This window comes from Bos indicus x Bos taurus, chromosome 7, assembly GCF_003369695.1.
Source record: "Bos indicus x Bos taurus breed Angus x Brahman F1 hybrid chromosome 7, Bos_hybrid_MaternalHap_v2.0, whole genome shotgun sequence".
In the NCBI taxonomy this organism is placed as follows: domain Eukaryota; kingdom Metazoa; phylum Chordata; class Mammalia; order Artiodactyla; family Bovidae; genus Bos; species Bos indicus x Bos taurus.
Window position 1 is genome coordinate 61,851,330 of NC_040082.1, and position 20,500 is coordinate 61,871,829.

The following is a 20,500-nucleotide window of genomic DNA, read 5'->3' on the forward strand; positions in this document are numbered from 1 at the left end:
ATCCTACACATAAGGAAACTGAAGCTCCAAAAGAGTGCAAAAGTTATGGGAACAGCCATTAAAGTTGAGCTCCAAATCCCAGTCTCTCTCACTCCAGAGTACATGTTCTTCACAAAGGTTATAGTGTTTCTGTTATACTTCCATAATGAGATATCTGTGGAAGAAGAAAAAGAACATTATGCACAGGTTGCCCCTAACACAGTCACTGCCAGTTCCCGGTGTATTTCTTTCCCTCTTCCCTCCTTCCTGCTGAAATCATTCTGTACATCCAATTCTGTAACTTGATTTTTTCCACTCTGTGTTTCTCCCTATTGCTTCATGGATTTTATAGCCATCATTTTAATGATGTGCATAATATTCCTTTGTTGGGCAGATGCTAAATTCTTGAATTTAGTGTTCTCCCACTGCAGATCTTGGGAGAACTTCTGGGGACCCCCGCTGTCTTCTCTGCAGTTCTCTCTGACTTGATAGCTCCCTTTTCACTTCATGCCTTGAATGAAATGATACAAATTTAACTTGCAAATTGCCTCAGGATGTCTTTCATAGTTGTAGGCATCTGTGAATTATATACGAATATGTATGTAGCCAGGCAAATTCTTGCTAACACTTTGACTTTAACAAATATCTAGTGGAGAGAAGTGTGTAAGTGATTAAAATTTCTTCTCTAAGTTTCTCAGTTTTTAAAGGGGTGACTGACCTGCTTATGTGAGCCTCATATGTGAAACTTTAATAAGACATTGCTGGGTGAGTTGTAAAACATCCTATAGGAATGGCAATGACACCGCTGCACCGTATTTATAGTGCTTCTCATGAGCAGACACGGGAGTTTTACATACCTCTTAATCCTCCCCACAGCCTTGTAAAGAAGGCACGACATTATTATCCCCGTTTTACAGGCAAGCAAATGGGTCTAAAGGGGTTAATTGACTAGTGTGAGAGTCTGTAGCTGGTAAGAGGCTGAGCTGATGTTTGAGCCAAGGTCCCCAGAGCTTCTGTACTCTTGGCATTAGCACAGCCATAGTTTGAATCTTCTTATCTAGCTGTCCAGGCCTCTGAGATGTCTTGCCTTTAAATGATGCCTTCTTAGATTTGTTCATTCTTGGGGGCATAAGCTGGTTCAATTTAGTGTTTAGGACCTGGTGAGCCATCTGTATTCCATTTCAGAAGCTGTGATAGGAAGTATTTACAGGAGACTTGGTTATGGTTCAAGTTAGTTTGCTGGGTGGTTTTGGAAATCCTTTTGTGTTAGATCATGCTGCATTCAACAAGACTGTTAATGCTCGGGCTTCTCTTGGGACTGGGTGAACCAGTCGGGTTCACTCTGTGGTGTTTCCAAGCTTCACCTGGCTCTGTGTGCCTGCTCCAGCTCCAGTTTTGCTCTCTGGTTTCCATCTGAGTTGGAGAGCTTCTTCCACAAGGAACCCTGTTTTGCTGCCAGTCTTGGGATCCTTGTCAGGTCCTCTTTTGGGAACCTTGTTGTCTGGAGGCACAGCTAAGCTCTCTGTGGACCAGGCATTCTCTGGCCTCCACCTCCCAAACGTGTGAACCCACATCAGCCTAAATGGAAGCCCTTCCAAAGGCAGAGATGTGGCGCTGACCCTGAGAGGAAGGAGGCCCCAGCCAGCCAGTTCTGAATCTTTGCAGTAGAGTGTGGAGGCTCATGCTGACACGGGGATGCAATGCTCCTCTTGAAAGGAACATAAAAATGAGAACAGGAGAAAGAAAAGGAGCTTGGATGGCTTTTCTGGGAGAGGAGAAGACAATTATCTTCTAGTCTCTGCGGGCTTGTTATTCAGTCAACAGAGGGCAGGTGTCTTCATACTTTCCATCACAGAGCATCATGTACATGGAAAGAGTGAGGCAGCCCCACACTGAGGTGTGGACGTGGACTCGGGAGCCAGGATGCCTGGGTTCAGATCCCTCATCACCTTGAGCAAGTCATTTAACCTCTCCTGACCTCAGAGTCCTTAAACACAAAGTGGGAGAACTGAGGCATTTGGTTCACAGGGTGGGGTGAGGAACCTTTAACAAGCAAGCACTTACATGGCATTTATCATGTGGAAGGAACTTTCTAAGCACATCACAAATATAAACACATTTAATCCCCTATGAGATAAGCATGACATTGTCTTCTTGGGTCTGAGATGAGTGCTGTGTTAACTTCTCTGAAATGGGATGCGGCTGACAGCTGATAGTCCCACAAACTAAGAATTGGGAGAACATTCCAGGCCGAAGGATGTCTTAGCTTTGGGGAGCCTGCAGGAGCACAGAGGAATCAAACAAAGACAAGTGCTTTCCAGCTGGCCAAGCACACTTGCCTGCAGTGCTGCCCAGAAGTGCTGAGGCCCTCTCTGCTAGAGAGAGCTCCATGAGGGCTGGGCTCTATCAGTCCCACCTCCCTGTCGTCTTCCCAGCGTCATCTAGCCTGGCACAAAGGGCCTGCTCCATAGCTGATTGCTGAATGGGTAAATGAAGACTCTGCCTTCCCCAGAGCAACCCAGGTGGCTTCCCTCCCCAGTGTCTTTCACAAATACCCTGGTCCCCAGGAGTCTCTCTCCCATGATCCCTGGCCACCTCATTAGGCTCTACCTGGGGGACCGCAGAGGTGGGTCAAGACACCACCTCGTCTCATTTACCAGGTGTCGTGTAAGCAGCCATCACTATTAGAGGTAGCGAGCATCCCAGTGTTCCTGGGGGAGGACCAAACATGTGGCCCTTGGCAGCCAAATACTCTTTTACACTTAATGTGACCCTGTGTCATATTAAGTTTTTTGCTACTATATTCAATGAGTCACAGGTGCCAGTGCCTTTTGCAGGATATACGATCACAACCATAATTAATTTAGTATTATTTTCCATTTAAATCTTGCTGACTAGACCATACATTCCATGGTAACAGACACTAAACTTCATGACGACAACATACATTGTGTATAAACAAATTGGTAACAGCCCATTTGCATCAGAAGGTGCCCTTCCACTAGTGTGAAATTTATCGCGGGAGGTGAGGGAAATGGGGCAGTGAAGGAGACGTCAGCTGTGGGGTTGAGGGCTGTGGGAGGCCTTTGCCATCAGAGTGGCCAGTTTGAGTCCTGGCTCTTCCATTTACTCACCGAGGGATCCAGAATGAGTGACAGCACAGCGCTGGGACTCAGTGTCTCCAGCTGTGAAATGGGGCTTATCTCAGTGCCAACTTCCTAGGGGGTTGCAGTAAGGATGACATTATATGACACACAGGACTATGGTATCTGATCTGATACATTGTAAGTGCCCTGTACACATCAGCAAATGTCACTGGTATTGTCACACTGGTGATTCTTTGACCCTCTCTACTCTGTCCCTGGGTAATTACTTGGCCTTTAGGCTTTTCTGCCAGTTATTTTCATTTATTTGTGAGGTATTCATTTGCTTAAAATCAATTCCTCCCAAGCTAGGCTGCCCATACACCATGGCTCTGCATGGGGGGAGGAGAAGAAAGCATGAAGGTACATGTTGGGGGTAAGGATGGCAATGGAGGATGTGGGAAGGTGGAGTGAGCCTGGTTCTGCTGAACACATATAATCAATAGGTGAAATCGACGTGTTTGTGAAAGCTACAGGCCCTGCTGGGTGAGCTGTTTTCAGGGATGCCAGGAAGCGCATCTATTTCATTGTTCTCTTCATGGGGCCAGGATGGGTTCCAGCTTCATCCTCAGACCTGTGAGTGGAGAGGTCAAGTCTTCCTCCACTGTTACCACCTTCCATCCATGGAGTGTTGGGGTTAAGATGTCAACGTAAACCTGGGAGCTCCTTTGCCTCTAAGGAACTAAATGCATTGAGCTGTGAGCATCCATTGATTTGTTCAATATTTATTGTGTACCTAGCATGTACCAGAGGCTTTTTTAAGCACTACGGGTTCATCAGCAAATAAGACAAGACATGCACAGCTGGACCCTGTCCTGTGCCTTGAGTGCCTGGTGGGAGCTGGGCATTACACAGCTGGGATGAGTGCCATGGGTTGTTGGGGTCAGGGGCGGCTTTCCTGAGCACTTGGAGGGAAGCTGTGAACTGAAGTGTGCATGGGGAGGGTGAGGAGAAGGCAGGGAAGAAGGAGAGCATCCAGGCTGTAGTGAGCCCCCCACAGAAGGGCCCTGAGGTGGAGGGTGTAGGATGCAGGTGATCAGAAGGGGAGGGGGAGGGATATGTGGGACCAAGGAGGGTGGCAGCCCCCAGGCTTAGCGGGTGCATAGGTCGTCATAGTGGGGTGCCTGATCGTCACCCTGAGAGCTCAGGAAGGTCAGTGAGGAGAGAGAAGTGACCACATTTATGCTGAGATGGGATCACTCTGGCATCTACATGGAGAATGAACTACACATGGCTGACTGAGAGGCGAGACCTTTGTAAGGGGCCCTGTGGAGTTGGGGGTGAGAGGTGGCGGGAAAGTATAGCAGTGGAGGAGGGTGGGTGGAATTGGAAATAACTGCAACGGTAGACCTGACAGTTGACTGATTCATTTTTTTTTTTTTGAGCCATTTCTCCTCGTTTTTATTTTTTGACTGATTCATTCAAAGTGGTGGCTGTGAAGGACGTCAGAATGACACTAGCATTTGGCGACCACCACTAGCATAGTGGCGGTTGCTTTCCCATCGGGGAGGTGGGAAGGGGAGCAGGTTTGCTGGGGGATACAGCTCAAGCATTCAGTTTTGGACACAGTGAGTTCATGTGGCCAGTGAGACAGTTGCCAAATGGAGATGCCGTGTAACAGGTAGGTATATGAGTGTGCAGCTAAAAATAAATCTGGGTTGATGACAGTGTAAGTGTTACAGGTCCCTCTGATAAGACGGAGGTATCATGAAGTTGGGGGGGGCACCACACCTAGAACTTTCCACTATTAGATCCATCTTTCTCTCTCTCTCTGCGACCTTCAGCAATTCATCTAACCTTTCTGTGTGTCCCTGTTCCCAGCATAAAATGGTGATAGTTATGTCTGCTTCAGGCTACCAATAGCACATGTTTGAGGATCCATTAAACTGAAAATAAAACATGTGGTGCTCTTTGGAAATAAGAACTATGTTAAAACAAGGAGTTATTATAGTTGTGTGTAAGCCAATGACAAGCAGAAATACAGCCCCAAGGCTCAGTATTGATTTTGATCCCGGGTGCTTCCCGCGGCCGAATAAATCTGACATCCCTCCTCGCCAAGCCGGCTGGGCTGATGGCAGGTCTCCAGCTTCTAGCTCCTTGCCCTGGCTCCAAGGTTACGTCCTTTCTCATCTCAGGCCAGCTTCAGCAACCCCACGCCTGCCTCGGCTGCTCTGAGTGCCCTTCCCACCCTGGTGGGTGGTTACAGGGACAATTCCAGTTGTGGAACTGGAGCCTGGCCAAGAGCAGATGCCCTCTGATTAAACCAGGGACAGGGCTGGCCAGAAAAGCAGAGATTGAATCTGCAGAGCAAGGGGTTTAAGGGTGACCAGAGGAAATGTCTCCAGACAGTTAGGTTTCAAACTTTAGGGTGAATTAAGGGTTATGGAATTTGCTTCACTCATTCATCCAATTATTGGGTAAATATTTATTGAATGCCCATCAGGCTATGAGTTAAGCCTGGAGATACAGGCATGAAAAATACATTGTTTTTGTTTTCCTAGAATTACTATTTGAATTGCAAGACAGAGAATCAAGGGACAAAAAGGGAACAACCAAATGCAAGGATGGAGAGTATTGATGTGGCTGGATGGGGAGGGCCTATTTTAGATGGGTTGTCAGGGAAGACTTTGATGAGGTGGTACATCTGAGCAGGCTCCCAAGAAGGAGCTGACCTTTGAAGAGGAGGGAGAGGACCATTCAGGCAGAGGGTATGGCCAGTGCAGAGGACCAGAGGTGAGAACATGCTTCATGTGCATGCAAAATCGTGAGCAGGAGTGTGGCTAGAATTCAGGGAATCACAGCATAGGAGAAGGGGCCAGATGGTGCCGGGCTTTATGGATCACAGCAAGGAGTTTAGATTTTCATTGCGTGTCATGGTGAGCCATTGAGCAGTTTTATAAGATGAAGTAATAATCTGTTTAAAAAGATGGCACTGACCCCTTAGTGAATAGTGGGTTGGAAGGGAAAGGAAAGAATCAAGGAAACTAGCCAAGATGCCACTGTAGTCTTTCAGGAGGGCGTGACAGTCAAGAGGACCTGGTGGTCCCATGGAGGTGGAAGGATGAGGATGAGTGGGAGGGGAGTCTGAAAGTGGAGGGGATTGGCTTGCTGAGAGATGGGCAGTGAGGGACCAGGGAGATGGAGGGATTGAAGGTGCCTCGTGGGTTTCTGGCTTTAGCAGCCATGTGGGTGGGGAGACATTTACTATTATGGGGAGGACTCAGCACAGGTTTGTGGAGGAAAATCTAGACTTCTGATTTGACATACCCCTGGGGCATCTGGAGGACTTGTCGATTATAAAACTGGATATACAGCTGGAAGTTATCAGACAGTTCTGGGCTGGAAATGCAACAGGAGCATCTCAGCACAGGACAGGATGGGAACACCCAGAGAGGGCAGACAGCTTTGGCCTGAGCCCAGAGAAGCAATGGCGTATACACGTGGGTACATCCAGCCAGGAGGGAGAGTCCCATGGGGCCCTAAAGGGACGCTCAGAGTCAAGTATGGGAGGATTCAGGGCTGCCCACTTGGAGGAGACTGCTGATGTGATAAGTCATGTCAGTCAGGGAAGATGAAAGGCAGGTTAGAGTGGATGGAAAAAGGAATTGGAGCTGAACTTACTTGGGTTTCCATGAGAATGTAAGAAATGTACTCTCCATCATATGTAAATTTCTCTCCTGCTCTGACACCACCAGGACATAAAATGAAAATACCTAAAATATTCCTGTGACAACCGCAGTCCCCGGTATAATAGTTGTGACTCCACCCTTTTCCTCCCTTTCAGGAACACTTCTAGGAATGTAAATCAGTCACAGTAATGCTGGGATAAGCATCTGCTACTTTTTTTAGGAAAAAATCATAATCCAACTTCTACATGCAACCAAATCACTTGCAGCACAATCAGTAGATGACCACCTCACATATGTTGGGGCTCAGTGTCGGGAGCTTGGCTCTGGGCACCGTGGGCACTGGTGAACAAGCCAAACTGGGCCTCTGCCCTCACGGAGCTCACTCCAGGCACGCGGAGACACATTCTTGGAATGAGTGATTTCAAGTGATCTTGTAGCTGAGAAGCACTGTTCTCAGGGGAAAGTCACCAGCATCCTGGCCTCATGCAGCATCCTGGCCTTCAGTTTAGCAAGCCTGTCTGAAGCAGTCAGGGTGAGTAAGCTGAGGGCTGAAATCAATGAGGCTGGTGTTGGGAGCAGGTGTGGTCAGCAGTCCAAGTAGAAGTCACCACCCACCGCTAGTCCCTAGGATAGCAGCCCAAGTAGAAGTTACCACCCAGTGCTAGAGGGAGCTCGCATCCACTGAGACCCATACCAAAGCTAGGAAGTCAGGGAAGAGATGAGGTGGTGTGACAGGCAGCCAGAGAGGCCAAATGTGCAGGGTTTGGAGCCCCAGCCATGAGTTTGGTCTTTATCAGGAAAGCAAACACGAAGAGATGTAAGTGTGTATTGAGGGAAGATGGGTGACTATCTCAGACCTGTTCTAAAAGCATTCAGCCATCTGCAGAATGGGCCGTGGTTGTACAAGGCAGCAGGTCAGTATGCCCTGTCCTTTTGATCAGACTTGCCTGAGGATCTGGAATGCCAATGGGGGCTGCATCTCCTGCCTCTGTGTCCTGTCCCTGAGCCTGGCCTAGTTCTCCCTCTCCTGCTCCCTCCCCTCTAGGAAAACCCAAGAGGCTGGTGCTGCGGCCAGTTCCCAAGGGGTGGGGACAGAAACAGATATGGACCTTGCTGTGTAAGAACACCAAGGGATGCCCACAGGGTCAATGTGGTGACACCAGGCAGAAATAGGTGACAAATGATAGAAATGGGGGCCAGAAGGACTGTCTTAAGGGACTGACAGTAGTTGTCATGGTACAGGCCATGGATGTGCAGAGACGTGGGGGGGTGCATGACCTGGGGTGGGCAGTGCAGAGATTCACTCACCTCAGGATGCTCTCCTAAGGCACGCTGATTCAGCGAGTCTGGGGCGTGAACCAAGAGTCCTGATTTTTAAAAAGTCCTCCCCCGCCCCCCCACTAAGATGATCCTGATTTAAGTGGTCCAACGACCTTGGTTTTGAGAATGCCTCAACGTTAGCCCTCCTCTTGGCCTTGATCCTCAGTTCCCTAGCTGTCGCTCGCCAGCCTGGGCCTGAAAGCTTATTTCAGCCCTGCGTAGAGATGTGGATAACCAGGATCTCCAGCTGCAGGACCAGGGGCGGCGGGGCGGTCGGGCGGGCCGCACAGCGGCGCGCGGCCGCCAGGGGTCGCCAGAGGCCTCGGCTCGAGCGCTCGGGCTCCTCCGCCCGCGGACGCCGCGCCCGAGCGAGCCTGCGAGCGAGCGAGCGAGCGGAGCCAGAGCGCTGCGGGCTCACAAAGCGGCAGGACGCGCGGCGGCGGGTGGCAGGAGCGCTGGGGAGCTAGCCAGCCGATTAGCCTTCCCGGCGACCGCGCCACAAGAGCTCGAGCAACTCGGACGCGGGGACCCGGGCCGGGCCCCAAGGTACGTTTCCTGCAGAACCCCGCGCCCCAACTTGGCGTAGTTGGGACACCTCCCCGCGGCCACCGGGGGTGGGGGCTGGCGGGGGTCAGGGCCTGCCTTGGGGCTGTCTCCGCGCGCCCCTCTTTCCCCGAGGCGGCGGCGGGGGCCGAGGGGAGACACCCCCCCACCCCGTACGCAGGTATATCCCTCATTCAGTGGGAGCCTGGACTGCTGCTCGGAGCCCTGTTTACCCCCTCCCTACCCCGAGCTCTGGGCGCAGTGTCTGGGAGTCAGGCTTGCGGAGCCAGGGCTCTCCGTTTTCGGGGAGGGGTACTGAAGCCCCTATCCGAGAGCGGCGGTGCGTGGGGCGCCCGGACGATAGGGGTCCTCTATAGTTTGATAGCGGCCCCTAATTTGTGACGCAGCCTCTTCATTTGAAACCGACCCAACCCCCCTCCATTCGTGAGAAAGACCCCTGGGTCTGTAGATCCGCCGCAGGTGTGCCCAGGGTTGACCCTGGCCCCGCGGGGCGGTCCCTGCTTGCCCCGACGGCGGGGGCGCGCGGCCCTGGGCTCGCCGCCCCGGGCCTCCCCTTACCTCCCCCGCGTGCCCCTGCCCCGCAGATGCCAGCGATCGCGGTGCTCGCGGCGGCTGCCGCGGCGTGGTGCCTCCTCCAGGTCGAGAGCCGGCACCTGGACGCGCTCGCCGGAGGCGCGGGCCCCAACAACGGCAATTTCCTGGACAATGACCAGTGGCTGAGCACAGTCTCTGAGTACGAGCGGGACAAGTACTGGAACCGCTTTCGAGACGTGAGTACTCGGGGGCCCTGCGGGTGGCGGGAGAGCCTCAGAGCCAGAGGTGGGTGGTGGTTGGGGGGGCGGTGCGGTGCGGTGCCCCTCCTTAACGTGTGGGAAAGGCGCTGGTGCAGACTTCGCAGGCAGCTTGTGGGGTCGGGGTTCATGGGCTTCATCTTGCCTGAGAGGAACTTTAAAGACAACTTGGAAGGCTTGATGCTCTTCGCCCCTGTTACCTGTGGTCCAGGTGTGTGTAATTGGTACGACTGGGGGAAAGTGACTGCACTGAACACGTTGTTAACAGCGAGCAGCTGCGGAGACAGAGGCTCCTTAAGCTTTCGAGTTCTCCTAATGCTGCTGGTTGACTTTATCAAGCCCCCTGGAGAACCTCCCTGGGCAGCAGTGACTTAGACCATCTCTGGCAGGGGGCGCGGTGGGGTGGGGGGTGTCCAGAAGAATGCCTGCTGCCGAGGTTTAGGTTTGGAGTGAGCCCAGCTCGTTGAGTAGGGAGCCAGGTGTCCAGGAGGTTCAGAGAACCATGGCTTTAATACATGCTCCTCTTGGGAGGGAGCATGGGGGTTTGGCCCCTGGGAATCCTTAGAAGAAGGGAAAGGGAGCAGGCACTGGTGAGTTGGTCCGCCACCCTGAAGGGGAGCCTGAATGGCAGAGGATCGCTCCTCTGAGGGAGCCGTGGGAGGCGAGAAAGTTATTCCTGGGCACCCAGAGGCAATCTGCTGCCTGTTTCTGCCCCAGGCTGGCGGCTGCTCCCCAGGTACGCCCCGAGGATGCCGGCCCAGAGGCTCCTGATGCAGTCTTTCCAGCAGATGGCATCCCCTCTGTGCTGTGGGAGGTGCTGCCAGCTCTCTCAGAGGCTGCCCCAGGTGGCTGGGACCGTGTGCTTCTAGGGGACTAGGGAACACTTGGATGATATTTAACACTAGGAATTCCTGCCCTGGGGAGGGACCCATACCACGGAGCCCCTGGTCTTGGCACAGGACTCCTTGAGTGGGAGACATGTGGGAGTCACCCCCTACCCTGGATTCCTCTTACCCCATGCCGGACATGCCCAGCCATTGCAAAGGGAGGGCCTGAGAAATCCAGTTAATCCAGATGTCTTCTAGTACTTTCTAAAGAGCATCTCTCCAGGGCCCATTCCAGAGGCGCTAAGGCCTTGAGTGGGGACTTACTTATCTCTCTCCTCTCTGTTCCTCTTCCCTTTCCCTTTAGTTGATGGTGGTCTTTTCCTTGAAAGAGACTTTCAAACACTTGCGGTGAACAAGCGGTATGAGGCCTTACTGCGCTCCTCCCCGCTCCCCCCGCCCCCACCACCTGGCACCATGACATCTCCTGTTCCTGATCTATTCTGTTAACCATCTTCCATCCCCTTTCCGTTCCTCCCCAAAGAGCCCTGTACAGACTACCTTTGCCTGTGGCTGAAAAAGATGGCCAAGCTGCCTGAAAGATGCCCCACGGAAGCTTCCATTCCCAGACTCACACAGGGTAGAAATTATCTTGCTTTTTTCTTACCTTCTTCATTACATTTTAGAGTTGAGGAAAGGGGTGGATGCTTGACTCAGCTAGAGCTGGAGGACTCAGCCCCTTCTCCTTCTGCACACCCCCTCTGGTTCACGTGGCAGCTGGGTTGGATGGAAAGCGACTGTGCTTATTGGTCTTCCGTGTGGACAGGTTTACTCTGCTTCTGTATCTTTTTAAGGCTTTCTAGTCTTGGTGTATCATGCATATGGCATTATTCTTGTTTCCCATTCAGATTTAAATTTTGAAAGATTGGGCTTTTCTTCATTTCTCATCTTTCTTGCAAATGGTGACATTTTAAATTCTTGGATCAGTGTTTTTACAAGCCTAACTGATCATGAAGCTCTCACCTGGGGGGCTTGTTAAATTGTAGCACCCAGACTCACCCCTTTCTCCTCAGAGATTCTAATTCTGGGATGAGTGCTGGAAATCCATATTTTAAAAGAACATTCTAGGTAATCCCTAGGATGACTAGGAATACTTCCTGTTGAAAATATCCTAATCTTAACAAAAAGAGAAAACCTGTATTCAAATGTATTGCTTTTTTTGTTTCTGAAGCAATTTTAGGTGTTCAACTAATATTTTTTAGCAGTATATATTCTTTAAAAATGATAATTTAATCCAACGTACCATTAAAAACATCCAAAATGTTTCAGAATTCCAAATATCTTCAATCATCAACCATGGCATTAATATATGCTCCATGGAGTCTTCTGATGCTAGCCGTGGGTCAGACATAATTTAATGCCATTAACCTCTTTAATGTGTTGCGAAACTCAAACTAGATTCTCTTTTAGGCTGAGTCTGAGTGTCTTTAGTTGATTGTTTTACTTGAAATAAGCACAAAACCTCCATCCCCTGGGACCAGGGACTAAAAGATTGCTTCCTGTAGAAGCAATTCAGTGGACAGCTGACAAAGCCTCAGCTAAGGGTGCCAGGGATCAGCCAGCCTGGTGATTTTCACCGAGCCATCACTGTTTCACTGGTCTCGCTGGAGATTGACAACGCTCAGCTTCTCTCCTGATGTTTCAGTTTTGTGGAAACTCCTGATAACTTTGAAAGACCAGGCCCTGAGACTGTTGTTATGATATTGTTATGATGCTTGTCAGTTTGTGATAAAGTCACTTTTTTTCTTTTACTTTGTGAAAGAAAACTTTTTGCCCTTTCCCTTGACTTGTTTTCTTTTTTTTCCTTTGTCTCTTTTCTTTTTTGCACTCAAGGGAAGATATATTAAGAAGTGGCTTTTGAACTTTTGAAACTGAAAACTAAGAGCCCCTTTTAGAGAGTTGATAATACCCCTTGGTGGACGTTATTGGCTAAATTTGAAGTGGAAGTGGGTGGCGGGCTGTGTGCTCCTTGTCCTCTTGCCTGTTGAATGTGCTGTGATGTTGCCAGAGAGGACCGGTCAGCCTCTACTTAATACTTTGAAGTGGTCCTGTTATTCTAGATACACAAATAATGCTATCTCCTTCTTTCCAGAAGTAAAACTTTCACAGCTACTCTTTGCTCCAAAATGTAGTAGGAGCCTGTTAGTGTGGTGGTCATTCTTCCTTGATAAATACTAGCAATTGGGGTGTTTTGGCCAGATGGAGACCTGGACTTCTGCACAAATACAGTATGAAGAAGGAGAAGATGAAGAAGGCAGATGTTTTTGTTAAGTTGTATGGTTATTTCCCAATTCCAGCTGCTCCCACTGGTGTGCTTTTAGCTCCTCTGTGGTTTCAGGTTGAGGGGTGAGGATGCCACTGCCGTTTTCCTGATCTTTTTCTGACTCTGATTTGGCTTTCCATACAGTTACGGTAAGGAGATTTTCCTCTGTTCATTCCTACATTCATTTGTAATCTGTCCATTCATTCCAACAAATATTTGACTGTCTAACATGTGCTAGGCAGTGGCTAGAAGAATGAGTAAGATATATACATGTGATCCCTTCTCTCAGGTAACCGCTTGTCTGCTGGCTGGAACTTTAACTTCCGCAGTCGGTATTGCTTCCTTGTTCTGTTCTCTTTGAACAGAATCTTTATTCATTTATTTGGCTGCACCAGGTCTTACCAGTTGTGGCATGCAGGATCTTTGGTCTTCATTGTGGGGTGTGGGATCTAGTTCCCTGACCAGGGATCGGACCCCAGCCCCCTGCATTGGGAGCTTAGAGTGTTAGCCACTGGACCACCAGGGAAGTCCCTGTTTTCTTTTTTTAAAAGTTTTTTTTCTTGTAAAGGTAATATACACAAATTGCAATTAAAATAAAACATTGCAGAAATAGTGGAATCTAACATTTATCCTGCACTTAGTGTGCTAGCCATTGTTTAAGGTAGTTTACATATATTATCTCATGTAATATTCATAACCATCCTAGGAGAGAAGCACTTTTATTCTTATTTACTAGGAGGTGAAGTCTCTTGCCCACAGAGCTGGACTGTGAAGGAGCTGGGCTGGACCCAGGCGGTCTGACTCCAGACTCTTGCAGCCCGTTGAGAGAGGAGTGGATTTGGGCTGTGAGTCGCCACTGGTATTACACTGAACGTCTTTGCTGCTTTCTGCCTAAGGGAAATCAGTGAGGAGCCTTAGGTTGAGACCGAGTGGAGTGGGAAGCCAGGTGGACACAGCTTATGGTAGAGGTCACATCAGGGCTTCTCTTCTGCTAATAATGAGCTTCTGATTTGATTAAAATAATATTGTTGCTTACACCAAACATGACATTTTCTTTCTTTTGCACTCACGAAACTAGCCCTGACATTTAACTCTGGGATAATTGCCTTTAGCAGGCCCGAAGACTCAGAAGTGTTGCCTTGGCTGGCATTTATCTTACTCCAGAGTGACCTGAGTTTGTAATTCTAATGAGACCACAAGGACCAGCCTGCGTGCTTTCTCTTTCTCCTGCACACGCTGTGGGATTTGGTGGTCTCTGTAGCAGGACTGGGGTGGCACGGAGCATCTGATCTGCTCATTTGATCTCAACGTCTCAGCCATAATGAGTTTCAAGGGCAAGGGAGGCTTATTGATAGAATAGTGGCTGCTTCAGTCTGTGGGGTCGGTGACAAGAGAGGTGGTGTGGCTTAGTGGATCAGTCATTAATCTGTCACCACAGAAACTCGACTTGTAATAGAGAGTAGCAGAAAATCATTTTGATTAAACAGGTTCAAGGAGAATTAAATGAGTTTGTGATCCTGACTTTCCTTAATGAACCCACTATCTTAAATCCCCTATACTAGATGACCACCAATAGAAATAATTATTTCACGGGAATCGTTACAAAGGGACAGTGTAGAAATTGATAAGCCTATGGCCATTCTTGTATTTTCTGCCCTTTCAGTTTACTCTTGTAGAGAGAACCTCATTTTTGCCTGGCAAGGATGGTACAGCTTGTGCCCCAGTCGACCCTCCCAGGCTGAGTTCCCTTGTGTCTCCTGGTCCTCCCAGCCCTGCCCCAACTGTGCTCCAGTGGAACTGGATTGCTAGGCGGATGAGTACTCTCCTGTATGCTGATGAGATTATTTTCAAAAGCAAGGACTGGTTTCAAATGGATCATCGGACCCATACCCTTCCCCTGGCAGAGTGGGACATAAACATGAGCACAACTGTTTTATTGTGCTCAGGGAGACACAGTAATGTTAGAAATTAAATATTTTAAAATGTCATTTCTTACTCATTTACTCACTGTAGTGTATTTCAAATTAAACATGCTTAGTGTCTAAACTTGAGCACCTTCAAGATGATTCATTTTACCTTTCCTCTGGGGAGGTGACTGTTTATGTTCCTTAGGAAATTCCTCAGACTCAAGCTCATAGATGGTCTCATCTCCTCGGGTAAGATAATTACAAAGGGAAGAAATTTTCTATAAGAGACTAAATAATTTGCCCAAGGTTACAGGTATTTTTTGGTTCATATTTTCTCCAGTATAAGATGCCGTCAATTGTAGGATGTGCCATTTTTGTGCTACTCAGAAAGAAAGCAGTGTTGAGAAGGAAGAGTTTAATAGAGCCATAGATAAAGCTAGGACTCCAGAGGATCCCCTTGGTGTGAAGGTAAACGAGAAATAAACTCACAAGGCAGAAAAGGGACCATAGCAGAGTGACTCGTGTGTCTCTACCTTGGCATTGGTGGATGAAGGGGAAAGATAGGATCTGGGCGATTGGCAGGCTGGCTCTTGCAGATTTCTGGCCTGAGTGCACACAACCATGGTGGTCTCCCCGCCGCAACCTTAGACAGTAAATTCAGTCTCAGGCTGTTTGTCCTCTCTGAATCCCTGACTTCTCGTTGGGTAAATGTGGGGTGATCACAGTGTATTGGTGAGGGCTCCAAATTGCAAGTGACTGAAACCTGGTCCACACTGACTTAAATGGAAAAGAAAATTTACTTGTGTAACTGAAAATTCTGCTGATAAGTTCTAGATCTAGAAAAGGCTGGCTCCATGGGCTCGGGCTGCACCACCAGACTTGGGTGTGTTTGTTGGTCATTTTCTTACCACTTCCCCAACTGCCCACCCATCTTTGGACTCTATTTCCCACGTGTTGGTTGTATTCTCAGGTTGATTAGTTCCATGTAGTGACTCATGGCAATTACACATTTCTATTAAGTGAAAGAGGAGAGTGAAAAAGTTGGCTTAAAGCTCAACATTCAGAAAACTAAGATCATGGCATCTGGTCCTATCTCTTCATGGGAAATAGATGGGGAAACAGTGGAAACAGTGTCAGACTTTATTTTTTGGGCCTCCAAAATCCCTGCAGATGGTGACTGCAGCCATGAAATTAAAAGACGCTTACTCCTTGGAAGAAAAGTTATGACCAACCTAGATAGCATATTGAAAAGCAGAGACATTACTTTGTCAACAAAGATCCGTCTAGTCAAGGCTATGGTTTTTCCTGTGGTCATGTATGGATATGAGAGTTGGACTGTGAAGAAAGCTGAGTGCTGAAGAATTGATGCTTTTGAAGTGTGGTGTTGGAGAAGACTCTTGAGAGTCCCTTGGACTGCAAGGAAGTCCAACCAGTCCATTCTGAAGGACATCAGCCCTGGGATTTCTTTGGAAGGAATGATGCTAAAGCTGAAACTCCAGTACTTTGGCCACCTCATGTGAAGAGTTGACTCATTGGAAAAGACTCTGATGCTGGGAGGGATTGGGGGCAGGAGGAGAAGGGGACAACAGAGGATGAGATGGCTGGATGGCATCACCGACTCGATGGATGTGAGTTTGAGTGAACCCCGGGAGTTGGTGATGGACAGGGAGGCCTGGCGTGCTGTGATTCATGGGGTCGCAAAGAGTTGGACACGACTGAGCGACTGAACTGAACTTAACGTACTGTAGTTTTTATGTCTCAGTATTGCCACAGAAGTCCCAGAATTGAGACTTGTCAGGTTTGCCTGTGTTGTACCCCAGTTGATCACTGTGGCCACATTGGTGGCATATGTGTTAACTGGCCAGTCTTGGGTACACGCCCATTCCTGGGGTGGGACCTGGGACCTGGGTGGTGGGGACTCCATCAGGTTACATGGTTGAAGTAGGTTGAAGGGTAGTTTCTTAAGGGGAAATGGATGCCTTGTGGGCAAACATCACAGGGGTCCACTGTGTTGATCAGCCCCACTCGGCTGGCATGGGGAGGATAAATTGGCTAATACTGGTGAAGCTGTTAGCAAAGTGTCTGGCTTAATACTAAGCGGAGGCTATTAATTTTATTAGTATTAACAACTCCTGTTATACTTACATATGCATTATTCCTCAATTTATGGTTGTATGTATTTATGTTTAAGCTTCTTCTGTAGTTAATTCTTCCTGAAACGAGAGCCTGCATTTTATCATGCCTTGCATGCAGTAGGTGGTCTGTTAGCATTTTATTGATTTGAACTATTACTTAAGCACACCTCTTGATGAATCTCTGGGAAAGGAAAGCCTGTAGAATTACTGGTGCATATTTTTTGGTAGGCGAAGATTCTAGATTACACACACATTGAAAAACATCTTTTTTTTTTTTTTTTTCTTTCAGTCTAACCCCCATCTCTAAGTAGGACCTTACAACTTTTTAACCCCTTTTAGGATATCCTGATGGACAGAGCTCTTTGTCCCCAGACCTTTCCCATTGAGCCCAGTGCAGAAATCTGCTTAGTAAATGTTTGAATGAATTTGAGTGAATGAAGGAATGAAGGCATGGACTCTTCCGTACCAGGATTTTGCACACTTCCACGACAAGGAAGCAGATGTTCCTTGTAGAGGGCTGGCCCCAGGACGCCATGCTGGCCTTGGACTTGTGTCTCTCATTCTGTTAGTAATTGACCATGATGATGGATACAAACTGATGGGCATGCTGTAGAGAGGCAGGGGAGCTTGACTGAGAAGCTCAACGCCCCCCTTCACAATCTGGGTGCGGTCCCTGAACCTGTGGAAAGCTCTTCATGGTGAAGAGGCCCCTCTGAGCCTGGGCTCACCTTCCAGTCTTGTTGTGGATGAACTTGGGTCTTGGCTGCAGCATCATTGTCCTTATCTGCAAAACTAATGATCGCACCTCCTGTGGAGTTTTGGGAGCATGGAGTGAGCTTCTGGCACAAAGTAGATCCTTGTGATCTTTCAGTGCCTGATATAATTACCTGTGATTCTGATATCATTTCCGAGGGTCACTTTTATGTCCTGGGAGCATAAGTGAGTTGCTGGCACACAGCTGTAGATGTTGCTTTCTGTCTCATGTCTTAGAGAAATGTTGGGGAAATTGGTTCCATTTTCCTTAAGCCTGTCTTTACTCCATACCTTGCTGGCTAGGAGGCTGTCTTCAGTTCTATATGGTTTTTTGAAAGTTAAATTTTTTCTGATTGTAGGTCCTGGCATAGCCATCTCTGTTGTGTAAATTGCCCTTGCCCTGCCTCTCCCTTTAAAAAAATTCTTCCTCCTCCTCTGGGGTCTGGGGCCCATGAGTTTCTCCTTTCCTCTGTGGTCAAGAGTCCTGGGCTTTAGAACTCCTCCAGTTCTCGCTGCTCTTTAGAAATCAGGATGAGATAGAATTTCTTGGATAGAGAGATTTGTGAAGTCTCTATTTAAAAAATGGGACTGGTATTATATGGACTATTCCTTGACGTCCTGCCCATCCCTCCCTCCCTTTTCTGAGAACCAACTGGGCACCAAACCTGGAAGCTAAAGATGGAAACCAAGATTTCCACCCACAAGTGTCAGAGTTCAGACATACCTGCAGTTGGAGTGCTGAACAGTATGAGGCGTCATTGCCCCTGGGTCCGGGTCCTTCCAGTGTCCTTATGACAGATGTGAGGATGTTGATTTATCTTGGGGCCAGAAGTAAGGTGTGTTCACGACTAGTGATGCGAATTACTGGGGATACTCCTGGAAGGATAGCACTGATGTCCAAATTAACTTGATTGGGTTGGTATTCTTAGGATTCTGTGCAAATATGTCCTTCAGGAAACCCTCTCCCTTGATCATTTAGGGCCAAGTTTTCTTTGGTGCAGTGGCGAAGGAAGGAAGGAAAGACATGTTATACATTTTGTTGTAATACTTTGCAAACTCTTCTTGGGTGATCTGTGACATGTCGCACTACAGAAGACACTGTCAACATTCCCCAGCATAATTATGTGGTGGGTAAGCAGGAATTTATGCAAAGTCCATGGGCGCCTATGATTGAAGCAGAGAAGCAGAACTTACTTCAGGTGTTCCAGGCAATCTTTGCAGAGATAAAGCATGGAGAAAACAGGCAGAGAGCAAAAGGCTCCACTTTCCTATTGTAGCTCTGCCCTTACTCTTCCAGTATTTAAGTGGAATCACTTTGAGTTCTAAGAAGGGCCAGGCCAAGTTGCTGATGATGCTTCATGGCCAAGGCAAAAAGAAAGATGCCCAGAGAAAGGTGTTAGAGCAGTGGTTCTCAGACTTATGTCTTTATAATCTTGAAAAAAAAAAATCACTGGCTTGTTTAAAATGCAGATCTCAGCCAGAGCAGTCTTGAATAGGTCAAGAGTGGTACCCAGGAACCTGCATTTAAAATAAGCAATCCAGGTGATTCTGATGCAGATAGTTCTCAGACTGTATTTTCAGGAAAACCATGGAGAATTATTATTTGTCCCCAATAGCCAATACCACTAGCACTAATGAATAATATGATTTTAGACAAAATGAGCGTTTGAAGATGCAGAGTAAATTATTATGAGTGCTGTATTTTCTCTTGAGGCCAAGAAGGCTATCGTTGACATTAGTAGAAAGAAAGGGCTTGCTTTCTGGTGTATGTATGTGCATGGGTCTCAGCAGAAACCTTGTCATGAGGTATTCCTAGAGTGGGGTGACGTTTGACTTGTCACTAGTTGGGCATCAGGGCTGCTTATGCACATGAGCTCAGTGGAACTGATGTGGGACCTTTCCCATGACAAAGTCTGAGCTGATGAGCTCAGCAAATTTCCTGTCTCCAAAGGGGCCTAATCACAGCCAACTCTGGTCTAACTTTGCATCTTCTCTAGCAGGACTGATGATGTTTTGTGCACAGATAAACAGGAGGACATTGACTCTGACATTGGCACTGGTTTATAGAGAAGTGGGTATTGAAGATGGTAGATGTAATGAACAGTGTTTACTCTAGGCATAGAGATGCAGATATTGTTGTCCTTCGATATCAGCATACGGTTGGTTCCAGAACCCCTGTGGATACCTAACCCCAAGGATGCTCTAGTTCTTTATGTAAAATGTCCTAGTACAAGTTCCCCCCACCACATCCAAGGGTTCTGCGTCCATGGCTATAGAGGGTAGACTGTATTGTCAGTTGGGAACACAGAGAAGGTCTGAGGGCTATGGCCTGGACTCTCTTCTCGGTGTACTAAATCTTCATGCTTGATTGGTCAGATCATTTTGGAAAGATCAGAGAACAATAAGAGCAAAGACTAGTCAAAGTTTGGAAAATTTATGAGGATCAACAAGACATAGCAGTAATTCCTTGGGGCACACTGAGCAAACTCTGAAACTCTGCTTTACTCTGTGTTGGCTGAATTTCCTCTAATTAATGGCACTGAAAATTGACAAAACTATTGCCAAGAGGAAGAAAATAGTTCAGTGTATTGAACAGACTTGAGTGGCTATTTGGAATGTTTCAGTCACCCCATTGTTAAGGGATAATTGGGTAGTTTCCAGGTATTTCTGTACTCGCTGGACATGTTGAATTCCTCTGTGGCTTTGGTGGGCTTGGTTGGTTGGTGTCCAATACTTTCATCCCATAAAGGCATCACTTCCCACCTGAGCTTGCTAGCCTTGCTGTGACTCTGTACCTGGTCTGTAACCTTCAGCAAGCCATCTTGAATGAGGTAAAAGGAGTGAAAGTGAAAATGCTGTCCATGGTAAAGATAAAATCACGCTGTCTTTCCTGGTGTTAGATAATTTTTTTTTTTTTAAATAAGATGAAATTGGTTTAAAAATTCCTCTCTCCTCAGAAAGACCTTTGCATGTGCTTAAAAAAAATATCTTTTGTTTTTTTCCATGGTCATCCTGAACCTAGATCCTTATACCTTTCTAGTAACCAGAGCCTGGTGCACAGATTCAGTAGTTTGTTTGTTCGTTCATGTATTCATACCACAGATACTCACTGTCCAGGCTTCTGTGTACTAA

At 47.8% G+C, this 20,500-nt stretch overlaps 1 protein-coding gene across 2 annotated transcripts in view; it reads left to right on the top strand.

Moving 5' to 3' along the window:
• Positions 1 to 8,433: 8,433 nt before the first annotated feature.
• The window catches only part of SPOCK1 (SPARC (osteonectin), cwcv and kazal like domains proteoglycan 1), a 583,899-nt gene continuing 571,832 nt past the window's right edge, over positions 8,434 to 20,500 (top strand). The window contains exons 1-2 of one of the 2 annotated variants that reach the window (XM_027546431.1): positions 8,434 to 8,617; positions 9,220 to 9,405. In XM_027546431.1, the coding sequence (XP_027402232.1) occupies positions 9,220 to 9,405 (186 nt within the window). In that variant the 5' untranslated portion in view covers positions 8,434 to 8,617. The remainder of the gene's footprint in view (positions 8,618 to 9,219; positions 9,406 to 20,500) is intronic. The other variant, XM_027546430.1, reaches the window with a different exon arrangement.